Source organism: Micromys minutus, assembly GCF_963924665.1.
Source record: "Micromys minutus genome assembly, chromosome: 8".
NCBI classification, from domain to species: Eukaryota; Metazoa; Chordata; class Mammalia; order Rodentia; family Muridae; genus Micromys; species Micromys minutus.
In genome coordinates this window covers 13,240,846-13,268,005 of record NC_137977.1, presented here as the reverse complement: position 1 = coordinate 13,268,005, position 27,160 = coordinate 13,240,846, and the positions used below count along the sequence as shown (strand labels likewise).

General features: G+C 38.5%; 1 protein-coding gene across 2 annotated transcripts in view; it reads right to left on the bottom strand.

The window, feature by feature from the left end:
• Window positions 1-27,160, bottom strand: part of KIAA1328 — a 251,252-nt gene that overhangs the window by 12,063 nt on the left and 212,029 nt on the right. For both annotated transcript variants that reach the window (XM_080920366.1, XM_080920367.1), the window contains one exon: window positions 17,484-17,592. In XM_080920366.1, coding sequence (XP_080776492.1) covers window positions 17,484-17,592 — 109 coding nt within the window. The remainder of the gene's footprint in view (window positions 1-17,483; window positions 17,593-27,160) is intronic.

Genomic DNA, 27,160 nt, shown 5'->3' with positions numbered 1-27,160 from the left:
GCCTCTACAGATATAAGAAGATCAAAATAATCCCATGCATTTCATCATATCACCATGAGCTAAGGCTGGTCTTCAATAATAATAAAAACAACAAAAAGCCCATATACACATAGAAGCTAAACAATGCTCTACTTAATGATAGCTTGATCAAGAAAAAAATAAAGAAATCAAAGACTTTTCAGAATTTAACAAAAACAAAGGTACAACATACCCAAACTAATGGGATACAATGAAAGCAGTCTTTGTAAGAGGAAAACTCATAGTGCTAACACTCCCCAAAAGAAACTGGAGAGAGCATACACTAACAAGTTGACAGCACAACTGAAAGCTCTAGAATAAAAAGAAGTAGATACACCCATGAGGAGTAGATGGCAAGAAATAATCAAACTCAGAGTTGAAATCAAACAAATAGAAACAAAAAGAACTATACAAAGAATCAACAAAACCAAGAAAATTGACAAGACTGATAAACCCTTAGCTAGTCTATCCAGAGGGTGCAGAGAGAGTATGCATATTGACAAAATCAGAAATGAAAGGGAGACATAACAACAGAAAGTGAGGAATACAGGAAATCATCAGATCCTACTAGAAAAGCCTATACTCAACAAAACTAAACAAATCTAGAGGAAATTGACAATTTTCTCGACAAATGCTAGGTACCAAAGTTCAATCAGGATCAGATAAACCATCTAAACTGTCCCATAACCCCTAAAGAAATAGAAGCAGTCATCAAAAACCTCCCAACCAAAAAAAGTCCAGGACCTAATGGGTTCAGTGCACAATTATATCAGACCTTCACAGAAGGCCTAATACCAATACTTTCCAAACTATTCCACAAAATAGAAACAGAAGGAACACTACCCAACTCATTCTTTGAAGCCACAATTACACTCACTCCTAAACCACACAGAGACCCTACAAAGAAAAAGAATGTTAGACCAATTTTCCTCATGAACATTAATAAAAAAATACTCAATAAAATTCTTGCAAACGGAATCCAAGAACACATCAAAATGATCATTCACCATGATCAAGTAGGATTCATTCCAGGGATGCAAGGATAGTTCAATATATGGAAACCTGTTAATGTCATCCACTATATAAACAAACTCAAAGAAAAAAAATCACATGATTATCTTCTAGATGCTGAGAAAGCATTTGACAAAATTCAACACCCATTCATGTTAAAAGTCTTGGTAAGGTCAGGAATTTAAGGCTCACACTTAAATATAGTAAAAGCAATGTATAGCAAACCCAGTAGCCACCATCAAACTAAATGGTAAAAACTTGAAGCAATCCCACTAAAATAAGGGACTAGACAAGGCTGCCCACTCTCTCACTATCTACTCAATATAGTACTGAAAGTACTAGCCAGAGCAATCAGACTGAAAAAAAGAGGTCAAATTGGAAATGAAGAAGTCAAAATATCACTATTTGTTGATGATATGGTAGTATATTTAGGTGACCCCAAAAATTCCACCAGAGAACTTTTACAGCTGATAAATACCTTAAGCAAAGTGGCTGGATATAAAATTAACTCAAACAAATCAGTAGCCTTTTTCTATTCAAAGGACTAACAGGCTGAGAAAGAAATCAGGAAATCGACACCCTTCACAACAGTCACAAAGAATATAAAATACCTTAGAGTGACCTTAACCAAGAAAGTGAAGGATCTGTATAACAAGAACTTCAAGTCTCTGAAGAAGGAAATTGAAGAAGACCTTAGAAGATGTCATGGATTGGAAGGATCAACATTGTAAAAATGGCCATCTTGCCTAAGGCAATCTACAAACTTTCGATGGAGAAAAGACAGCCTCTTCTATAAATAGTGTTGGTTCAACTGGCAGCCAGCAGACAGAAGAATGCAAATCTATCAATTCTTATTTACTTGTACAAAACTCAAGTCCAAGTGGATCTAAGACTTCCATATAAAACCAGTCACATTGAAACTATCAAAAGAGAAAGTGGGGAAGAGCTTAGAACACATAGGCACAGGGGAGTTTCCTAAACAGAACACCAATGGCTTATGCTCTAAGAACAAGAATTGACAAATGGGCCTCATGAAGTTGCAAAGTTTCTGTAATGCCAAGCACACTATCAAGAAGACAAAACAGCAGCCAACAGATTGGGAAAGGATATTTACAAATCCTATATCTGATAGAGGGTTACTATCCAATATATACCAAGAACTCAAGAAATTAGACTCCTGAGAATCAAATAACCCTATCAAAAATGAGGTAGACAGCTAAACAAATTCTCAACTGAGGAATACTGAATGGCTGAGAAGCACCTAAATAAATGTTCAACATCCTTAGTCATCAGGGAAATGCAAATCAAAACAACCCTGAGATTTTACCTCACACCAGTCAGAATGGCTAAGATCAAAAACTCAGATGACAGCAGATTCTGGCGAGGATATGGAGAAAGAGGAACACTCCTCTGTTGGTGGTGGGATTGCAAGCTGGTACAACCACTCTGGAAATCAGTCTGGCAGTTCCTTAGAAAATTGAAAATAGTACTACCTGAAGACCCAGCTATACCACTCCTGGGCATATACCCAAAAGATGCTCCAACATATAACAAGAACAGATCCTCCACCATGTTTATAGCGGCCTTATTATAATAGCCAGATGGTGGAAAGCACCATGATGTCCTTCAACAGAGGAATGGATACAGAAATAATGAAGTACTATTCCTAGGCAAATGGACAGAACTAGAAACTCTTATCCAGAGTGAGGTAACCCAGTCAGTAAAGAACTCACATGGTATCACTGATAAGTGGATACTAGCCCCAGAAAGCTCTGAATACCCAAGAAACAATTTAAAGACCTTATGAAGTTCAAAAAGAAGGAAGGCCAAAATATGGATGCCTCATTCATTCTTAGAAGGAAGAACAAAACACTCACAGGAGGAAATATAAGGTCAAGTAGAGGAACAGGGAGGCTGCCTCACTTTGGGATTCACTCCATATGCATCCACCAAATCCAAGCACTACTGCTGATGCCATGAAGTGCTTACTGGCAGAAACCAGATATGGATGCCTCCTCAGGGGCTCTACAGATACAGCTGAGCATGCTTGCAGCTAACCATCAGACTGAACATGGGAACCCCAGTGAAGGTGCTAGAGAAAGGACTCAAGGAGCTGAAAGGATTTGCAACCTCATGGGAAGAACAACAATAACAACCAACCAAACCCTCCACAACTCCCATGGACTAAAACACCAACCATTGAGCACATATGGAGAGACCCATGGCTCCAGGTGCATATGTATCTGAAGACAGTGTCTGGCATGAATGTGAGAAGAGGCCTCTGGTTCAGTAAGGGCGTGTTTTCCCAATGTAGGAGAATGCCAAGGCAATGGGGTGGAGAGAGTGATTGGGAGAGAATATATCTTTGTGGAGACAAGTGGAGGGAGAGGGTGAATAGGAGAGAGGATAACATTTGAAATTTAATAATCTAATAAAAAAAGAATTCATGATCACAGTGCTGAGACAGAACTGGAAACTGATGTCAGGAAGAGGTGTCTTTCTAGTTTGATCCACAGGGTCCTACTCACCTTCATTAGTTAAAAAGAATTCTTTTACACTTTTTTCCTCCTCAATTTTTTTTCATCAGATTTGAACTTATTTGAATACCTCACATGTATTAACAGTTCTTTATTTCAATCAAAAACAAATGTGATCCCGGGATTTATTCTGTATGCATTAATGGGAGCAAGAGAAAGCAGAAATGTCCATGAAATCTTCAGGCTGTGAAATTAATACGTTCATCTTGATATAAATGACACCATGAAAGTAATGATGGCATGTTACAGTTCTGTCATGACATCTGGTCTGAGTCAAAGTCAACACCTTGTGGTCTACTGTGTGCAGCATCTTAGCTGAGGCATTGCTGTTCACCAGGATACTTTTATACAAAGGGAAAAGAAAAAGAACGAGGTTTTCTGTGGTCCAGCATACAAGTGGAGGGCAGTTCTTGAAAAGCTGTGGAGCTCAGAAAGCCCTTGAGAGGAGTAAGAAAGGGGAACTACTACCAAGGCTATAAGGTTCATCTGTGAGAATTACAGAGATCCCAATGTCCCCTGTCTCTCATCAACTCCACAGAAGTTCAGGTGCCTAAGGGCTCAGTGCCATTACCACCAGTGAGCCACTCCATGTGAATCTGGGAACTATGCTGGTTAGGATCTACTCCTGAAAAGAAATATTACCTTGGAGCTAACCAGATGTGGCTTTTCTATTACCAGTTCAAGAGATACAAACCAGAAGCTGGCAGTAAGATACAGTCAACTGGTCTTTGAGAAACATAACACTTCTTAGTCATGAGCTTAGAATGAATTGAATGAAACGACACTGAGGACTCCTCTCTGAGCTTGCTGGAATGGCATGTCCATTGTTCTTTGATAGGATGGTAACACTTCATTAGAAAACACCAAAATATTCAAATGAAAGTGCAGAAATCATTTCTGAGATGTGTCCCAAGCTCCATCAATGCCACATGTAGACTGTGGTGAATATACAGCAGATTCCTACATTGGAGGGAGAGAGAGTACTCAGAAAGAAGCAAAGGGACTGTACTTGTAGTTCTGCCTTTCTGTCATGGCTCTTTCAAGTGTATCAGTAGCACTTCTCAGAGTTCCATAAGAGTTTCCAAGGCAAAGCTCCCAAGATCGATTCAGTTATTTAATTTACAGTATTAAAAAGTAGTTCAATGGTCAAAGCAAGACTTTGATTTCATAGTTATGATTTATAGCTTGTATACAAACCACAACCATATCTACATGATGGCTGGTTTCTATATTGCTGTGCTCGTATTGGTTTCAGGACTTTAATTCTCAGCTTTAATTGCTGTCTGTAGTTTCCAGGGACCCTGTGTGGAAGAAGAGTTTGAAGAAAGAAACAGCTTCCTGTGTATAACATATCTACTCTCCTACTGCCCAGCCCACAGAGGCTTATCTTCCAACCAGGATGATCACAGTACAAACATTTAGGAGTAAAGATCAATCAACAGGATAATGAGATCTTATTTCAGGCAATAGTCACATGTCCAGAACACCACCAAATAAATTCAAAAAAGCCTGAAGTGACAACAGTCACACAGTCTGTTGGCAGTATGAATAGAGCTATTCCTGTTTGCTTTGGCTAATTCATGAGTTTCGTGTAGATAGTATATATTTGGATCTGTTGTTTGAATCCATCTAGACAGTCCATATATTTTGATTTGGGAATTTAACACATTTATAGTCAGGTTATTATTGATAAATATGAACTTTGTCCTTCCATTTTAACTGTATTATGTTTACTTTGTTAATTGTTTTCTCCTTTCTGCCTTTAATTATTTTGGTAATTAGCATTTTGTGTCCTTTTCTTTCTTATGTATCTATTCTTGTGAATTGTATGTATTTTTATGATGGTGGTTATTATTCCTTCATTTGTAATTTAGGACTATTTTAAGACTTCTTGCAGTGCTGGTCTGACAGTGACAAATGCCCAAAGTCTCTGTAAAAGATTGTCTCTTTTAGTTCTGAAGGATAACTTTCTTCAAATAGTATTTGTGGTTAGTACTATTTTTGCTTTCATGTTTTGAACATATCAAGCCATTTTCTTCTAGAGTGTAGGGTTTCCTTTAAAAAAATAAATCAGGCATAGTCTTTAATAATCTTTTTCTTATATGGGATTTGATTCTTATCCTAGCTGTTTTTAGGATTTTATGATTTTTAGTTTTGAAATTCTGACTATAATTTGGTGAAGGCATGTTGTACTTGAATATGGGCATGGCCTTCTAAGCTTCTTGAATTGGGATGACCATACCTTACTGTAGAATTGAAAGGGCTTCAGCTATTAATTTGTGAAACAAGTCTTCAATGCCTTTCCATTTTCCTTTATATCCACCTTGTTAGGACTCCCAATTGTTCTCCTGCTATTGTTGACCTTTGGACTCTGCACATTGAACAAGCTTACAGCCTTCATAAAAGAGAGAATAGGTGCAGTACCAACAAAATGAGACCCTGAGGACAGGACCTGAAAAATATGAGTTAGTCACAGAGACCCTGAGCCTAGCTTCAAGATTGGAGCTTGTACAAGAAAAAAGGGAGGATAAAGGCTTTGGCCAGCCTTACACCCACCTGCCTCATTGAGGGCTGACCTCCCCCCCCCCATGGGCTAGAAAATAAGCCTCTTGCTTCTGCATTGATCTGCATCTTGTCTCACTTGGGGGTATCTCCAAGTAAGTACCACTGACTGAGGGTTGTGGGGTCTTACAGTATAATCTTTTTCTATATTGCTTTCCCAGTTCTCCATGAGGTTTAGTGTTCTTTTCAGCCTGTCACTGGCCATCATCAGTTTCATTCTTCCTGAGTGTGTTTATTCTATTGCCATTGTCTATGGAAACGAACTTCAGCTTCTTCAGTCTTTCAACATACTCAAGCCAGCAACTTGAGTTTTCGAACTTTCAGCTTTAGGCTGGAGCTGCATCACTGTTCTTGTTCTGCAGCTTCCATCTAGTCAGACTCTTGACTCTCTAGGAGATAAATGGCAAGTTTTGGACTATTCAGCTTAAAATCATGCAAGACAATCTGATATATCCCCTTTAATAATTATATGTATGTCCTACTGACTGTGATCCTCTATAGACTGAGCCATTTTTAATATAATCTTTCATAGAGAAGGCTGGCATTAACAAATAGTCTTAATGACTAATTCTTACCAACACCTATTTATATTAATAGAGGCTTTTTGAGATCTTCTTTTTAGTGTTAACTGGAGGCTTTTTAATGGATTCTGATGGTCTAATTCTAAAAACAATGGAAAGGAGAGTCCCTGGAGTTAGGAAGGGCCAGAAGACAAAGAGGGATAATTTTGGTATAGGGGGGGGGTGTCTGGTGGGGGCAGGGGGTGTGGAAAGGGGTGAGGTTTGCAAATGCTAGAGTGTTGTTTCAGAACTAATTTGGAAAACAATATTCATATCACTGGGATCCATCTCTAGCAACTGTGATTTAAGTAATCCAGGATTAGGTTAAGAAATGGGTAATTTTACAAGGGATTTCTAAGCAATCCTATTAACAGACAGGTTTTCTAAGTACTTATAAAAGGGAATACAACTCTTTCAGCATCTTTACACAAAGTTAATTTATGAGAATAAAAGTCTATTATCAATAACTTCAACCAGTCCTCAAGTGACTCTCGTTTAGAGCCATTGGTTTACAATGTCCTAGGGCATACAACATCAAATATTAATTATCATATAGCCAATATTTATTCCCATATACCATTTAGAACAAAAACAAGAAAGAGACATTTCATGATGGTAGAATATTTATCAAGAAAATCTTGAAAAAAAAAAGAAAATCTTGTTTATAATTTTTTTTTTTAAATTATCTTTTTTTTTTTTTTTTTTTTTTTTTTTTTTTTTTTGGCCAGGTCCATACCTTTAATAGCACTCAGGAGGCAGGATCTCTGTGAGTTCAAGGCTAGTCTGGTCTACAGAGTTCAGGACAGCCAGGGTAGTTCACAGAGGAAGCCTGTCTCAAGACACACACACACACACACACAGAGAGAGAGAGAGAGAGAGACAGAGACAGAGACAGAGACAGAGACACACACACAGAGTTATGTTTTTCTTTACATATGATGTGTGAGTGCTATGACACACATGTAAAGTCAGAGCACAGCCTTAGGTGTGGGCACTATCATTCTACCTTCTCTGATATAAACTAGTGTCTGTAGATAGATTCTCAGCTCTTTCCATTTGTATTGGAAGTACCTTTACCAACAGTGACATCTCTGTATACCATAAAAGTTCTGTTAACATAGCTCATTCATGATTGTCTCTAAATTATTTTGTGTAGCTACTATTCACGGCATTTAATGGATAGGTCAGTATCTTTAGGATGTGTTGTTCCAGGTTTCCTGATAATTTTGTTTCCCAGAGTACAGGAGAAAGCTAAGATGGATGTTATCGTGTTGGATGTGTCCAACATAGTTCTATTAAATCCTCTGCTGCAAGGTCAAAATATAAACATACAATATTTTGGGTATAGTGGTATATGTCTGGAATACTAGCATTTGGGAAGTTAAGGCAGGAGATTACAAGTCCTAAGCCAATATCAGATGCACAGTAAGTCCCCAAACTAAACAACAACCAAATAATGAACAAAACAAAAGCCAACAACTTAACTGTTCACCTCAGAGCTGAACTTAACCATGTTCCTAATGCTGTGTTAGGCTAAAGCTTGGAGCACACCTTGTTTCTCAGGCTTTTGCGGCCTTGGCAAGTTCTGTCACAGTAGTTAGTCTTTATGGGGCAGTTAGAATAGAACAGGATAGTGTGATAGTGCGAAAATTTTTACATACACCATCTTGCTTAATCATCAGTATATGCCTACAAGGGAGCTGTTATTATTCTCGTTTTACAGATTAGATGGAGTTATTTCTCCAAACTGCAAAGCTAGCATTGAAGCCTAGGCCTATAAACCCAGGTATGACAGGGCTCTTGGCAGATTTTGTTTTCATGATTCAGAGCATTACATTATGTAACATATATAAAACAATTTTCTACAAAAGAATTCAAATGTGTAGAACAGAGGGACCAAAAAGGAGTTTCTTAAAGTTAAGGGAATTTGGTGACCTCAAATCAGATGACAAATTCCAAAACTGCATTTCATGAGGCTAAAACCTGTAAAATGATAGCAAGGGGCTATAGCAATACAAAGATGTCACTAAGTACAGCTTTCAGAGTTCGGCTGACACAAGGAAAGCATAACCCTCACCTACTGACCGATTGACAAAGAGAGGGAATGTCTGTCATATGGGTCAAGGATAACCCTGGTAATGTTGTAACTACTGGGAATACTGAGTATAAAGTTTTGAAGTATGTTTGCCTGCTACAAATGTGTTCTGTCTGCTTATATTTTAAATATTTTTAAAGGTTGGTATGAAGGTTCACACTTAAAATGCAAACATTTAAGAGGTTGATATAGGAGATGGGAAATTGGAGGCCAATCTGGACTACATAGCAAGAACACACCAATGACTAAGGAGACAAAAATTTTATAAAAACTCACTGCCAACGAATCATTGCTATAGAATATTTATACAGTATAAAAAAGTGTGAGGAATAAAATATTTTAGATCCTTCTTCACTCTGAAGTCTGAACTTTGTAGTATTTCCTGAAGTCAAGAACTGGAATTTTAGATCACTAGTAATTATAAACTGATATTATGTCAGGCATTATATCAATGATAACAATGTCCAAATAGGGTTCCTTAAGGTGAATTTTCTCCTTTGGTACTGCTTAGTCTATCAACTTCATTTTCTTACCTTGTTCTATAATGCAAGTATACAAAGAGTTATAGGTGATCACAACATTTTCTTTTTGAAATGGGGTTTGTGATGCCTAGTTTCTATTGTTAATTTTATTGCATAAATAACAATAATTACTTAGAGTATGTCTATAAGCGTATTTTTTTAAAGGAAAATTTAACTGAGGTAGGAGATCCTGAATGTGGGTACCACCAATATGGGGTGGGTCTCGAAATAAATTGAGAGGAAAGACAACTTCAGCTGAGCATGTGCACATCTCTCTACTGTTATAGAAATTAAATAATCCTGACCCAGGGTTTATACCCTGCCTTTGATCATTCAGTTCACATCATAACATAAAGACAAACATAAACTTTATATTTGCAATAGCCCTAAACAGCACAGGAGTTGGGCAGATATCTACCCTCTATGCTGTTAGAATCTATTTCCTATCAACAACCCTGAGTTATTTATCACTTACTAGGTTTCATCTGGGCTTCCCTTACCTCCAACTGGCCAGCCCTTGCAGCCATGTTTTTATGACTCAGCTAACCTGTGACAGCTTCTCTCTCCTCCTCCACCATTGTCTTCTTCCTTTCATGGTTCTTCTCCAACCCTCAGCCCAGGAATCTTAAACCCTGGCTATGTCTTTTCTACCCAGCTACTGGCTATCAGCATCTTTATTTACCAGTAAGAAATAACTTGGAGACAAGGTTACATAGCATTTATGCAGACTCTCCTGTCTCTCTGGTAACCAGGTCTTGAGGAACCACTGTTAGCATTAGAATACAAGCAGCATCAGCCACCCTACTACACTCGGTCTGCTGAGATGTACACAAGCATCTTCCTGCTCTATCTGTATCCATCCTGAGCCAAAATAAATTGCTTCTCCCTCCAGCTGGTTCTCATCAGGTATTTGATGACAATAATGAGAAAAGTAGTCATTTTTGTACTTGCCTTAAGCTTGAGCCCATTTGAGTGCTCACATTCCATGTATGCACCAACACCCCAAGGTACTAATGGGTTTTAGGAGTGAGGAATACCGCATCAACATATCATGATACAATTTAAAAGTAGTGACTGTCTATCCGCTGATGACTGCATAATGAAACTCTGGTACATTTACACAACAGTGTTTAATTCAACTGTTAAAAAATGAAGTTGTGAAATCTGAAGTTAAATGGATGAAGCTAGCTAGAGACAATTATCCTGAGGGAACCCAGACCCAAAGATAAACATCATGGCTTCTTTTATATGAGGATGATAGTTTTTAATATTTTGATATGGGTGTTTCATTTTAAATAATCACAGAGCTTGGGCATCTATAGGAAGGGACTATTCCCAAAGATGTAAGGAGAAAAACTACCACCTCAAATCATGGCTAAATTAATTACAGCAGCTTTTTTATTCATGTATGAGGCTATCTCCCCCTAAAGGCAGTATTCAAGAGCTCAGCACTGGACATGGGGAAGATAGCTCAGGGTTACAAGGGGTTTTGAAGTAGGGAATTTAAAGGGGGAAATCAGGTAGGGTTAAAGAAGCAGAACATAGTAAGGTGGTCATTGCAGGGTATTCCTAACTACCTTTTGAAACAATGGTAGGATTGCAAGATAGTCATTTTAATCTCTTTAAAATAAACTTTACATTTTATTTAAAATTAATAAAATCCTAGCTTTAGAAAATGTGGGAGAACACACACACACAGAACAAAAACAAGACACTACAATTTGGGGTAATGTGGTCTGGAGAGTTATGTGATTATGGTTGGTTTCCTAATGTATTTGCAGAGGATCAGGGTTCAGTTTTCAGAACCCACATGATGGCTCACAAATTCTGTAACTCTTCCTAGGGAACCAAATCCCTCTTCTGGTCTCCTGGAGAACTTGCATGTGTGTGGTACACACATAAACTGATGTAGGTAAATACACATCAACATAAAGTTATAAAAGATAGACTATGGTTTATATCCTGCCTCCTCAGTCTGCGCTCCTCATCGGCTATACTGTCAATTTCATTTCACTTCTTCACTCATAAGTGCAATATTACTATTACTTATATCACAAGTAATTTATATATTATATAATATATATATCACAATATAATTTATATATTATATAATATATAAATTGCTGCTATAACTTAAATAAAATAATACAAGCTGAAAGTATTTTGTTAATGTTAAAATAATATCAATAATTTTAAATAATGGTAATGTTTAATATTACATTTCATTGTTAGTAATTAAAATGTTTCTTGTGTAGATCTGGAGTCCTCTGGCAGCTGCCACTTGAAAACTTTGTTGTTGAAACAAAACAGACTAGTTTCATAATCAGGAAAGGACAATGCCATGATTTTCTCTTCTCCTTGATCTAAACAGTTGCCATCAACATAATATTGGAAATGAAATGTTACACAAACTGTTCACGGGCTGAAGCTTTGATGTAGGCCTTTGGTGGTTTGAATGAGAATGGGTCCCATGCCATTCCCAGTTAGTTCTCTCCCTGGCTCATGCTTACCGATTGAGATGTAAGCTCTCAGCTACTGTTCCAGCCCTATGTCTGTCTGCCTGCTGCTAAGGCCCCACGATGATGGTCCTGAACTCTAACCCACTGAAATTGTGAGTTCCAAATTAAATGCTGTCTCTTATCATTGACTTGATCATGGTGTCCTACCATATCAATGGAAAAGTAACTCAGATACCTTCCATTTGATCCTCCACAGCATAGCCAAGATCCAAAATGCTATCAGTTCTTTATCTGAAAACTCTGAAAACTACATCATTATATTTGGAGCAAAAAAAAAAAAAAAAAAAAATTGGACTTTTCATGTGAAGTTACTTAAGGAAAAATAATTTTTTTTATTCAACCCATGGGTTGCAGCCCCTTTGGATGGTTTGTCAATCAACCCTTTCATAAGGGTTACATACCAGGTATATTGAATATCAGATATTTACATTACAATTCATAGCAGTAGCAAAATTACAATTATGAAGTAGCAATGGAGATACTTTTATGGTTGGGGTAATAATATGAGGAACTATATTAAAAGGTCACAGCATTAAGAAGGTTAAGAACCACTGGTTTAAAAGATGGAGAGATTTAGATTTATTTCAGCATGGGCTTGGTAGAGTGTGATCTCAAAGAGACTTAGAGCTAGCAGTGTGCAAGTGCCTGTGAGCAAAGCTAAGCTAGCAGTGTGTAAATGCCTGTGAGCAAAGCTAAGTTAGTAGAACACCAAGAGCAAGGCATTAAGCATGTAGACTGGCTGCAAATGACCAAGATTTAAAAAAAAAAAAGAATTAATTGAATTTAAGTCTCTAATATACTATCAAGCTTTTCAAAACTTAAATATGTGCCCCACCCCCACCCTAAGCTTAGCAATTTTCATACAATTCATATCCATTATCCCCAAAAGAAACAAAACAAAAATCTTTCATGTTGTAGTTTAAATAGAAAACACAAGTCTTTCTGAAAACAAGAAAAGTCAAAATAGGATAAACAAATGGTACTTTCTAGAAGCAGATAAGTCCAAGTTAGTTGTACAAATTTTTTTGCCGGGCATGATGTGCAGGGACTGCCTTTCTCTCTCCATGTCACAGGACAAGAGATGTGCAAGAGCAGTGCCTGATACTTAATGACTCTCAGAGGTGCAGAGAAGGGGCTCGGTGACCTTGCACTTCAGGGGCTGTGGATTTAATCCTGCAGCCATGGGGAGGGAATTAGTCACTGCTCATCAGTGTGGAACAATCATCATCTTGTCACAGGACTGAGAAGTCGAAACTCCATCAGTTTTTCAAAAGTGATATTTCTGCAGTTCTGAAGAATTACAGAAGGGACTTCTTTCATTTCAATATGAAATGCACTGTGTCACATGAAAGGGCATGCAGCTGTACAGTATCTTATCTCCTAGTATGCTTTGAGATAAACTGCTTGAAATTCAAAGCTATGTTAATATAAGTATCTGTTTAATATAAGTGTACTTTCTGATTAAGTTGGCATATATCGAGCATAATCAGAAAGGTCATTTACAGTGAAGAAATACATAATTCCTCACCTCAGTGGGGAGACCAATCACAGTGGATACTGGTTAACAAACACAACATCTTTGGCTTTGGTGGTTTAAAACTTTATTTTTTATTATTGGCAGTAGACATACCTTTTGGGAAGGTGCAAAGCATATATTTATGCTATACAAAGAGTAATATTTGTGCTCCTAAAAATTCATTTGAGAAGATAAGGGTAACTTGCCCTTCTCTGGCTTCATAGTGAATAAAAATATGAAGTGTCAGAGCATCCCAGACCATCCCAGCATTCTTCCAAAGCTAAGGTCAATGTATAACCATGGTGCGCACAATGAGAAATCCTCTCCAGTCATCTCTCCAGGAGGACTGATCTTTGCAGGATCACCTGTTCTTATTAAGCAGAAGTGAACACTATTGTTTGGTTTAGTCCCACAATCCTCTTGGGTTAGAAAACCATTGTCTTTACTACTCCTGACTACTGAGGGAGCACGACCAGCCATGCAGTCACAGGTAAGACGGAAGGGAAAAGCACTATGGCTCCCATCAGGGAGTGCTATAGTGCTTTATTTGCTTGTGCTGTAAATCACATGTTTATTTTGTTAGCATGAGACAGATGAATATTTCTACATACAAAGCTGTCCAGCTAAAATCAAGATTAGTGATATTAATGTTCTATGGTCAGTATTATTAAGCCTCAAAAACGATAAACTTTATGAGTTGATAAATATTACATTTGCAACATGTTTAACATTCTGTTAGTATCTCAGGCACTTATTACACATTGTAACCACAAGTCTACAATACATTATTCATATTTGGGGTGTCACCAAGTGATGGATTGCTTTAGGAAAGGCTGTCCTTTAAATAAATCAACAAATAAAAATGCAAATGTTAACATTTTCAGCCACAAACTTTTCCATCTTGAATAGGGAATGAAAATTTTACATTATATTGACAGCCAGCAGAGAAAAATTAAAAACCTATACGATGAATGGGAGAGATGACTCTGTCCTGATGGTTTTGACTGTACATTGAATGATATATACATTTTGGGGGACAGTTTTAGGGGTTTTTATAAGAACAAAGAAAAAATTTATTCCTTTTCCCCAGCACTGAACCATACCATCATCTTCTGAAAGCCTTTTGTAAACCTTAAACATACTTGAAATTTAGGGTGAATATGGATTCAAATCTATTCTCCTTGAAGATTTGTGGAAGAACTAGAGTTTACACAGCTAAAAAATAAGTCTATAAAAATGACTAGAGTACACTCTGAAATGAAAATGATTTAAGTACTTTGGATGCTAACGATGGAGAAGCACCACTGTGCTGTCCCAGTAGTTGGTTTTCATGGTACCAAATACTTTTCAACTCCTCACTTTATATGATGCACTGATGATACGCCATTGTGAACTCCTCTGAAGACAGGATCTGGTATGCTACACAGTTTTAGTCAGCCAAATGCCTATTATTTACAAAGCTCCTGAGAATCTATATTTAGCTGCCCAGCAGTATTAAGGACCAGCAGATGAATAATCCCTCTCTTAACATCTATAAATAGAAGTACTTGCATCAAATTCAACCAGGGCTTGTAATATCTACCACACTGATATGGTTCATTCACAAAATTAATGCTGAAAGCGGTACAGAAAAAGATTTTATTCCTCTTTTTGATGCTTTCTTTTAGACTCAAAGTCAACCTCCAAAAATACATTAAGGTAGTGTTAATGATCACATTTTAGTGCTATGGTGTAGTTCAGGGTTGGAGTGCTTGCATATCAAGTACAAGCCCTGCATTTGAGCCCTATCATCAACCAACCAACCAGCCAACCAACCAACTACATGCTATTTAAATGTTAAGAGTAAGAAAATTCACTGAAATGGAAAATTGAGAGGTGTACCCATTTCTAACCCAGCCAAACCAATCCCTATGGTTGGCTGGGAACTCTGTCCATTTTCCAGGATCACAACTCATTTGTTTCTTTAGTAAATTCCAATGAGGACAGAACTGAAAGCAAGAGAGGTCAGTGTGAGAAAGATGGGCAAGCTAACTAATTACTTACATGTCACACTCTGACAGTGTTGGCCATTACACCACATTGGAGTTTGAGATGCTGGCCTTGTCTTTAATTGACAACCCACTCGATCTCTCTAAGCCATAGTTTCCCAGTTTTAAAACGGGATGAGGGTAGTGCTGTCTCTATAGGCTGTGAAGACTAAGTCAAGGAGCTTGGCATAGTTCTGGGTACATAGCAATAAAAGACAGCAGCCTAACTTACTAATCTCTGTACCAATCACGTCCAGGGTCCTTTGTGGTGTTTACCTTTCTGCCTCCAAAATTAAAGGCATGCCAACAAGAACCAGTTAGAACAAACACTGCTTCTCAAGAAAGTGTAGGTTTTCTTCTGTGGCATAGTACTTACAAGAGACCTGAATGAAAGGCAGCTCTATGAGGAAGAGTTAACACTCTTTCCTTTCTCAAACAAACATAAACCAAAGAATATGTTTTATAGTATTCCTTTGAAATCACCAACTTTGAGATCAATAATCTAGGCAATTAAGTTATAAATTAAGCTTTAAAGTCTATATTCATGTGATAAAATATGAGATATTTAAGTGCCCAAAATCAATGTTATCCTCAATGTTGGTATTCTGTAAACCCCACCCCACAGTGACCTGACACTATAAAAGGGGCTGCTTGACTGCTCCTCTCTCTCTTGCTCTTGTGCTCTTGCAGCCTTGCTCTCCCACCCCTATCCCTCCTCTTCCCCTTCCCTTCCCCCCTCCCTCCACGTGCTCATGGCTGGCCTCTACTCCTCTATTCCCACCCCCTCCTCTGCCTCTACTACCCTCTTAACTCTCTCATGACCTGAATAAACTATATTCTGTACTATACTGTCGTGTGGCTGGTCCTTCAGGGGGAAGGGATTCCCAACATGGGCCCCCCAGAGGCATCTCTCTTGCCCCCAGGCCTTACCACACCTTCATGGGCCATATGCCCCCCCCCCACTCTCTTCATCCTTTTCCCAACATTGGTGCCAAAATGTCATCTTCTAACAACATTGGTGCCCCGTGACTTTTCCTTTCACCCAAGGAAACATAAACCAATTCCTTTTGAAACTGATGTTTCTGTATATTGAGTCTTAAGTATAAAGTATAGGAGTTGCTATATTAATATTAGAAATTTTAAATATATTTTCTCTAATTCCAGAAATAGATGATCAAACAATTAGCCCTTCTAAACTCTCTGGTATAAGTCAATATCAGGATACCTTTAGCATAAAATTCACTAGGGATTTTAGAATTTAGTCATTTAAAGTTGTAGACCAAATACATTACCACCAATATGTTGTGGATTGGACCTACTTGTGTTAATTTGGCTCCCCAAATTAGTCAGGAACCCACATGTCTGCATGTAAGATGCTGAGGGTCCCTTGCCCCCAGTTGACTTTGACGGGTAAATAAAGTTGCCAGTGGCCAATAGCTGGGTAAAGAGACAAGAGGCAGGACTTATAGGTTCCCAGGCAAGGGACACAGGAGGAGAGAGAGGATCGTCATTGCTGGGGAAGGAATAAGATGCAGATTTTACAGCATCAAAAGACAGACTACCAGCCATGTAAGAGCCAGGGAGGAGTGGCCCCAGCACCTGTCTCCAAATTTGGTCTAGGGTAGCAAAGATGGAATATAAATTTTAATAAGTAATAACTCAGGAGTACCAGAGGAGATGCATTAACAACATGGAAGTTTGGGAGTGGCCCAGCCATTGTGCAGTTTAAAGCATAATAAAATAGAAGGTCATGTGTGTGTGTGTGTGTGTGTGTGTGTGTGTTTCATTCAAGAATCCAGAGCACTGGGGCAGTAGCAAGGAATGTGCACACTGCAGCCAGGCAGATTAGAGCAGACTGACTAACTACAGCAACACTGATAATGAGCTGAGAAGGGTCCACCACTAAGCAGAGTTTTTGTGAACAAGATGCTTTGGGTTTCTATGGAAATCCTTGAAAACTGTCATGATCATTGAGGAAAAAATGTAATAAATTTGCCAAATCTAAAACTTTATAGTAAGTTCCTGTTGAGTAAGATCACTAAAATTGTCAAGATTTCTTCAGTCTTATGAAGATTCACCTATGGAGAACATTAAATCAAAGGATCTCTTAGGCTCACCTTGAGGTTGTCTGCTGGGCTGACAATGAGGCTGGTGTCAGGGAGTCTTTAGGGCTTCGTGTTGACATAGGAGATGTGGATGCATCTTTTCTAACTCCTGTTGCTGCCTCTGTATGAACAATAAAGGAAATAATTTGAGTATTCGATAAAAGATATAAAAAGTTCACTTCAAGTAACAAAGTAGACCATTTAGGGCATCCCAAAGCCTCATTGTTTCCCCCCTGAAATGGAACAATGGCAACTGAAAAGTTCCTTATGTGGTTTTTATGAATATCAGTGGCTCACACTGCCTTACTTAAAAACAGACAAAATCCACCCATCTGTGCAATAACAGACTACATCACTTTGTTTTTAGATATATTTGCCTGTCATATTTCTGATGATTTGGGTTTACTATGAAAATGCCCAAGAAAGCAAACTGTTTTAATTTGTTTCATTTAACCATTATTAACGAAAGTCTTCTTTTTGACAAAACAGAAAATCCTAGCACCTTGCATCTCCAGACCTTTCAAGTTGATGGAGTCTGTTTAAAAGCATTTAAGATTAGATATGAACATCCCATTTCTTTTAAGAACTCTGTACTAGGCTACAATATGTATCATGTGAAAGACATAACCAGCATACCTTCATTGTAGCATCTTAGGAGATTCCTAAGCAATAATTTATCTTCCGATAGCCTGGCCTGATCTGGCTCCTGTTCTGTTCTGAGAAGTTCTGATTAGCTGCTTAGTTACTCTTCTCTCCGAGATGTCAAGTAAAATGATAGTGTTGTAAGGACACATCCTTTCTTTTTGTTTTATTTTATATTTATTACTTTTCAACAACATGAAACATTCATCTTTATTCTGGAAGATTGAGAATTCTGTCACAATTTCCTTCTGGTTCTTTGGAATCTGCTACCTACCAGGCATTGTAAGTCTATTTGGAAAGATCCACTATTTCTTGTAGGAGTGAATATCAACATGAAATGCGTTTTTAAAGTGTTAGGAATACCAGATCCTAAAATGCCAAAATACAGAGCACCCATCTTTTTTCCCAGGGTTTTCTGTATACATGGGAAGATGATTCCAATTCCCTGTCTGGAGCTGGTCTTACTCTATGTCCTTCTCTATCTGCAGGTTTACTTTTTCTTTTCTTTTCTTTTTTTTCTTTTTTTAAAAAAACCTTTTATTTTTATTTTTTGTTGGCTAAACAAATATATTTTTAATGAAATACCCTGTATTTACATTTGAGATGTTATCCCTTTATCCTGCCTTGCTCCCATTCCTCCTCCTCCTCCAGTTGCATTCACAAAGGTGCACTCCCTTCTATCCCACCTCTCTACCCCATAGCCTTGTCATTCCCCTGCATTGGGACAACATGCCCTCTCTGGAACAAAAGCCTCTTTCACACTGATGCCAGACACAGCTACATATGCAACTGGATCAATAGGTCTCTCAAAGTGTACACAGAAGTTGGTGTTTTACTTCATGGAAGTTTTGGAGGGTTGGTTGGTTGATAATGTTGTTATCTACCCATGAGGTTGCATCCCCTTTCAGCTCCTTAGGTCCTTTTTTTAGCAAACTCATTGGGATCCCAGAGTTCAGACATATGGTTAGCTACAAACATGTTCAGCTGTATCTATATGACTCTAGCATAGTCCCTGAGGGAGCATCTCTGTCTGGTTCCTGCCAGGAAGTACTTTTTGGGACCAGCTATAGTGCTTGGATTTGGTGACTGCATATGTAGTGGATCCCTAGGTGAGGCTGCTTCTGAGTGATCTTTTCTTCAATCCCTGTCCCTCTATTTCACCTTGCATTTCCTCCCATGAGAGTTTTGTTCCTTTTTCTAAGAAGGACTGAGGCATCCCAATTTTGGCCTTTCTTCTTTTTGAGCTTCATAATGTCTGTGAATTGTTTCTTGGGTATTGGGTATTCAGAGCTTTCTGGGGCTAGTATCTGCTTATCAGTGAGTGCATATCATGTGTGTTCTTTTGTGACTGGGTTACCTCACTCAGGATGATAGTCTCTAGTTCCATCCATTTGCCTATGAATTTCATGAAGTCATTGTTCCTAATAGCTGAGTAGTATTCCATTGTGTAAATGTACCACATTTTCTGTATCCATTCATCTGTTGAAGGACATCTGGGTTCTTTCCAGCTTATGGCTATTATAAATAAGGTTTCTATAAACATGGTGGAGTATGTGTTCTTATTATATGTGGGAGCATCTTTGGGGTATATGCCCGGGAATGGAGTGGCTGGGTTTTCAGGTAGTACGATGTTCAATTTTCTGAGGAACCGCCAGATTGATTTCCAGAGCAATAGAACCTTTGCCATGTATAATACATTGATAGCACACTGACAATGAAACAGAAAGATGGGACTTCTGTGGCTGGCCTAAGGTAACAAAGATATGAAGGCCGAAGCCTGCATCTATTTCCAGGCAACGGGAGGGTTGTCTCCATTGTCTTTCACCATAATGAAAAGTGTGAGGCAGCAAGAACTTAGCAATCACAGTATCTGGTGGTAGAAGTAGGGAGACTCTGACATGGAAGCTAGACGTTTCAAAGTAAGAAATGAAGAGCACAGAATTTGAAGCAGAGACTTACATGAAAAAACATATTAAAATTCACAATGTTGGATATATAGTTTATTCAAAAAATATTTATTGGCTTTTTTGCCACTGCTGCCATCATCTCCAACCAGTGTGACCTTTCAAGGTGGACCCCACACCAGCCATTCCCCAGAGTGCTTTTATAGGCCCTGCCAGGGAGGAGTTGAAATTTGGAACCAAGGCTTGTAGGATTCAGCAGCCGGGTTCTAAAGAAACAAAAGTCTGAAGATGAATTTCCTGTGTGCTTGCTTGTTTCTCCCGTGGGCTCTTCAAACCTGAACTTGCCAAGGACGCTCCTGATAGTGCCGAGAACACTGTTAACCCATGGCATGGGCCGCTGACAAAGATAAATGCGACTGATTTGCCCGACTCATCCTTGTCGAGCGGGAAGGAACTTAATGACTCTGTGGACAATACTTTTGAACATTTCTGGAAGATTAGGGAATATGATGCAGTTGGCGAGCTGTTTCTGGCATCACTGGATAAAGTAACAAAGGAAAGGGACCAATTCAGAGATGAAAATTCCCAGCTCCGAATACACATAAATGATCTAAAGGTTTCTAAATGTGTCCTGGGGGATACTCTTCTCTCCTACCGCCACAGGACTGAAGTTGGGGAAAAGCAGACTCAAGCTCTCATTTGTGAGATTAGCAGATTTACAATCCCAAGTCATGTGCCAGCCTGCTCGGAAGGTGTCTGCAGATAAGGTGAGGGCACTGATTGGGGATCCGGTAACGTGGGATGGAGATGTGTGGGAGGACATAGATTCTGATGGGACAGAGAAAGCAGACTTGTCCACGGTCTCGGCCTCTTCACCCTTGTCTGAGGAAAGCAGTTCCACCTTGTCTAAGGGATGTGCCCAGCAGGACAAAGCTGTTGTTTTTCAGAACCAGTCTACACCATTCTTAGTTACTTCTGGGCCTGTCACTACCAGACCCAAGTCTCAGTCTGTCCTGACTAGTCAGAAACACTGCCATACTGACCACAAACTCAAATCACTTGCTCAGTCACATAGCCAAAGGGCAAAGGTCTGTGCAGGGGAATGGATGTTAAGGGTGTGAGATAAAGGTGTGAGGCTCACACTGTTGGATCAGAATGAATTTCTCAGTTTAGGTCCTTTGATCCTTGATGTGACTTTAATGTCACAGCCCGCACTGTTGAAGAAAATGGTTTTGTTTGATTGGTTGGCTGAAGCATGGGGTCCAAAGATGGCCTACTATGAGAAAGCTGCAGATGCCTGACACCCTGGAATGGTATTCTATTGATGATGGGATCAACATGTTTAGGGAACTTGGAATGATAGAGTGGCTCTGTGTAAAAGCTACTTGTTTACAGTGGAGGGGCCCAGAAGATGCACCCATTACTAGGGCTATAAGAATGACTTTTGTCAGGGGGACCCAAGAGGGATGGAAGAGCTTTGTATTTAGCCTTCTCTGTTAATGCACCTAACAGTTGGGGGCGTGGCTGCTCAGTTGAATGACTTGGCAGAATTAACTTAAAAGCCAACAGCAGCTGGGTACAGATGATGGTTTGACTCTGTGGATCCTATGACAGTTGTCGCTCTCTACCTGTGAGTATCAAAGCATCAGTTAAAGAGTTTAAATTCACAAGGATGCCCTGCAGTGGAGAACTAGAGGACAGAAATGACTTTTGCTTTCATTCTTTTTTTTTTTCTTTTATTTCAACATGGATTCTGGAGCCAGAGATGGGTTACCTTCCCAGGAGGTCCTTGAAGCCCCACAAACCCAGAGATTCTTGCCACTGGTTGGTTGCATACAGAGACTAGATTATAAGACCCTAATGCTGAAGAGTTCTTGCTTTGAACCTAGGACATAGAGGAATGATTTGTGGGCTATGCTGAAGGAAAGCTGATTCCCTGCTGGCTGGCATTGATAGAAAGTGCAATGTGGGTTACTGCTGTCCATATTTCCATTCAGCTATGGACTCTCAATGTTAATGTCATCAACATTACAGGCAGGGGTAGGGGTTTGGTCTGGTGCTTCTCTATAGTCAAATGCTAAATTCTATTTCCCAAGATCCAGTTTGCTCCAGGGCGAGTGGATCCGCTCTTACTTCAGCCTTTGTTATAAACTTTGCTCCCCAGTTTAAAACTATTGGTTAAATAAAACCAGTGATAGCTGATGTCTGGAGGGGAATGGAGAGAGGTGGGGTTTGAGTTACCAGACTGGTAGATCATAAGTTGAACAGATAATGCAAAGCTAGATAAAAGCAACATCTGCTTGTTCAGATATGCTATGAATAGATAGATGGTCTTTTAAAACCCCGGAGACCACAGAAAATGGCGTTTAAAGATGTTTTTTTTTTTTTATTAATTTAAGGTTTTTTTGACACAGAGATATGTCAAGTCCTGGCAGCACCCCATTTAACTTGGAAAAGGATGAGCATTGAAGAATCTCCATTGGGAGATGGATTTTAATGTGGCAAGCTGCCACTGGGCAAAGAAAATGCCTTATTCCCGCTGCAGACAGGATGCTGTCCAAAATGGGCAAACTTAAATGCAGGCAAAGCTGACTGCCAAACTCTGCCAAGAAAGGGTAAGCAAGTCCTTCGTATGTCCTGCTTCACAAATATGCCTGTCAGATATACTACCAAAAGGTTGAAGATGGATGCTCCAACATTACCAAGACAACTTGGGGAACTGTCAGACAGCCATTTCTGTTTTTCTATAGTCTTGGAAGCTGCTTGCCTGTACTTCCTGCACATTCAGGCAATATTTATCCTTCTGAGGTCTCTGATGGGGTTGAAGGCTAGACAGTTATAGTATCACACTTAAGCTTAAACTGTCTAGGATTTAAGAGGTTTTCAGGTCTACGAAAATGTGTTTAGATTAATAATGTATGTTATCATAGAAAATGATTTAGATACAAAACTCTGATAGTATAGATGATAGAATACCTTATCCAAAGATTGCCAAATATAAACAGACTGGACTTTTGTAATAGAACTCTTACCTATAGTTTTCATAATTGTTCCTACTATATGTTGTTTATTACTGTAAAAAAAACCTTTTTATGTAGACAAAAATGGAGAAATGTATGGGGTTGGACTGGTGCTGCTTTTATTCAAATTTTAAAAAAATCTGTACTCTAGATCTTGTTGCTCGAAGACTAGTAGATCTTCATGTATACCAGCCTTTGTTGCATAAACCTGGCTCCCCAATTTAAAACTATTGGTTAAGTTAAAAATATTTACTAAATACTACTATTACTTGATTCCTTTCTAATGACTATCTTGAGTCAGTTCCTTTAGCAGTCTCAGGTTCTTCTGCTGTCCTTATTATGGAACTCTGGTGAAAATCAAGCACATGCCCAGCACTACACAAGCTGTTAAGGGTGACGCTGCTTTGAATGCAATCGGGTCTGTTCTGCTGTACAGACTTTTAGCTACTGTGTTAGGTACCTTGAAAAAGAAAACAGTAACACCAACAACACAGTACCAAACTATTCACTAGAAAGAGGAACCTGGTGGTAGGTGTAAGGACAGAAAGAATAAGAATTGGAAAACTTAATATTCCAGAGAATTTAGAGCAGAAAGATTGGAGGCAGGGAGCTGAAGATATGTAACAAGCAGAAACAATTAAAGTGGCTCATGGGTGAGTGGAGAGGAAAGAGGACACTTCTAATAGGGACAGGTTATAAATATCCTTCAGTTACTATCTTGGAACAAAACACCAGTCTTTTTTGGTTTTGATTTTTTTGCTAAAAGTTGGTTCTGTGATACTTTGAAGGAGTGAAATTGAAGAAATTAACTTTTAGAGGATACAATATGCAAACATATGCTCACTTATTTTTCTGAAGGGTATGGGATTTCCAAAAGGTCAAGAACATTGCCACTCAAGATATAGGTTAAGTTTATTCTCTTTTGTCTTTTAACTTCAAAACATGTTGTTGTTGTTGATATTGAGACACGGTTTTCTCTGTAGCTCTGGCTCTCCTGGAACTTACTTTGTAGACCAGGCTGACCTTGAACTCATGGAGATCCATCTGCCTCTGCTTCCCAAGTGCTGGGATTAAAGGTGTGCACCACAGCCAGCCTCACAAAGTTTTTTAAAAGTTAAGCTTTCAAAAGTCATGTTAGTTTTTAACTGTATTTGTTCATGAGAGACCTAAGTGAGAAACATAAGCTTAAACAGAGGACCAGGTCCCAGGGTGAAATACATCCAGCCAGCTGTAGCTGCTGGGAGTCATAGATCCTACCACAAATACCACATTCCCTTAGATAGTTTCTGAGCAACCCTGTGAGTCACCATTCTACTGCATTCTTTTCTAAACTTAGGAGATACTGTTTCAAAGGCTGCTCCTCTTCTATAGCAGCGGTCAATCAATGACCAGATGTTCTCCATAAACCTCTTACCTAATCATGCAATGCCAAGGCTTAGAAACTTGAAACTTAGAACTTTCAGCTTTTTCCTTTAAAAATCCCTTCTCCTAGACCTCGTGGTTGCTTTTCCTATCCTGTTGCATCAGGAAGGTTTGTGGCCCATGCTCTTGAGCTTGAATAAAGACCCTCATGTGTTTGCATCAGAGTTGCCGTCCTTGGTGGTCTCTTTGGGGGATTTTCAATCTGAGCACAACAGTTCCTACTATAAATTACAATTTAATATTCAGTATGGAGCAATTTTATAGCTTTATGTATTCACGGAAATAAACAAACTTATACAATTACAAATATAAAATTTTCAAAGATTTTATATGTTATTTTTTAAAAAAACTAAGACAAGAAATAATGCTATCCATTAGACTAATCAAATTTCTATATAAAAAGCTGTGTTTATTCATGTGTGAACATACCTATAATTTTTTTGCATATGCAGATGAATGGAGGTGTTTCCTATCTATATGTAGTTGGCTTTGTGTGCCTATCTATTAGCCAACATTTCTGATATATATTTTTCTTGATTTGGTGTTCAAAGATTAAGAACCTCTGTTTTTGGGCTTGTTATAAACACCTGAACTGTATCATATGGTCATATAATACTCTATATATACTCTCTCTATGTAACTATATACATAATGTTGGAATAACTGACCCCAGATCAAGTGGCTGTACTGGTGCCTAGGACAACTCCTGTTTCTGTCCCCAGCCATGATCTTTGTTCCTCAGGGTCAAGTACTATTTATTATTTCTTTTCTGTCCTCTATAGCTTTAACATCTATTTGGTTTAATTTTTTCTTTAGCATTGTTCTTAATTTTTCTGAAAACCAAAATAAGCTCTTAAAGCATTTGTTCACAATTGCATATATGCTATTTCTTCTCTTTGGTAAGTCCTCTTCTGTGAAATTACTATTACTATGAGTGAGCGATATAAATTTTATTTATATTGCCTCTGTGTGGTCAGGTTGTTACATGTTCCAATCATAGCTTGTCCCATAAAAATATTCCAAGTTTGTGACCCACACTCTTCTTTTCCTCTGTCAACTGATAGATAGTTTAAATTTTGTGGGCCAGACAACTCACTATATTCAACTCTGTGACAGTAAGGAAAACAAGTCAAGCCAGTGTGAAGATGAAAGGCACAGCTGTAGTCTAATGAGCTTTACTTGGAATGCGCTGGGTTTGGAGACAATACAAGTTCCTTCTTTGTTTTTAAAAGGGCGGGTTCAGTCTTTTATAGTGAATATTATATTCTATGTAGGTTTCACATATAAATTCCTCTTACTACTTGTGAAATCTCCCACAAAAGACTTTGTTAAATGTTTTTTTCTCTGTTGACTGAGATGATCATGTGGTCTTTGCTTTTTTTCTGCTAATGTGGTGGATTACACTGATTGATTTTTCTGAGTTGAATCACCTTTGCATTCCTAAGTTAAATCCCACTTGGTCGTGATTTACCATCTTCTTAATATGCTGCTACATTTAGCTTGCTCCTGGTTTTTGCTTGGGCTATTTCAATGCATATTTATAGTAGACATTGGTCTACAGTTTGTTTAACAGTTGCATGGTTTCAGCCTAGGGAACTCTTAAAATAAATTCAGATGTATCCCTTCCTGTTCTATTTTTGAAAAAGTATGAGAAGTATTTGCCACAATTCTTAAGAGATTTAGTGAAATTGACTTGTGAATCTAGATGGTTCTGGCTTCTGTTTCAGGAGAGTTTTTAAAATATGATTCAGAGAGTTTTAAAAAATGATTCAGATGTTTTAGTTTTGGAATAGAATCTGGTAGTTTGCTCAGTTTATCTAGGTCTTGTAGCTTCTCGTATCTTTCTCTTTCAATGTTATTTTCTAATCTTAGGAGGCTGCAGCAAATTTATTTGTCTTTCAGAGTCCTCACAGAATATCATGGAAAGTGCAGTAGGTAGGACACAAAGCAGGGCTGTGTCAACATCTAAACAAGCCCTGATGCCTGTTTCCACTGAAATCAGGCTCTTTCATCTGTGCTTGGGCTGACATCTTAAAGACTCATGCTTTTTTGGGAGGGAGCCACAAAATTCTCTTACCATGTTTCTGCAAAGCATTTCCTTCTTTAGAGTTCTGACGGAATGAATTCTTAATGGTGTGGCCTTCAGTGTTTCTGGTGGACGATGAGTCTCTAGGATAATCTACTCTACTTTTTTCACTGACATACTCTGACATCTCAGTTAGCAAATGATCAAACTATTGAGTGAAAAAAATGTGATTATTTTGATTTGACAGGAAACGTTAACACAAAGGCTCATGCCCGGAAAGGCTGGTCTCTAGCTGGTGGTGCAATCTTTGGAGGTTCTAGAAACATTAGAAGGTGGGGCCTAGCTGGAGAAAGTAAGTCAGGGGCATGGGAGTGGAGGGCATGGTAACACATGCCTGGATCCTTTCTTCTCGTTCTCTGCTTCCTACATGCAAGAAATGATGCACAGTCTCCACATATGCTCTTCTGATCTCGACGTCTGCCTGAGTGCTGTAGCCACTGGAATGTACATTGCAAACCAGAACAAAGTCTTTGCTCTCTAAAACTGCTTTTGCAGGTGTTTGTTCATGATGATAAGTAGTACAATTACCTCACCTGGTGCAGGAAAAAAATAGATCTGATGAAATCAAACACCCATATATGACAAAGACTCAATTATCTAGGAGAAACTTTTCAA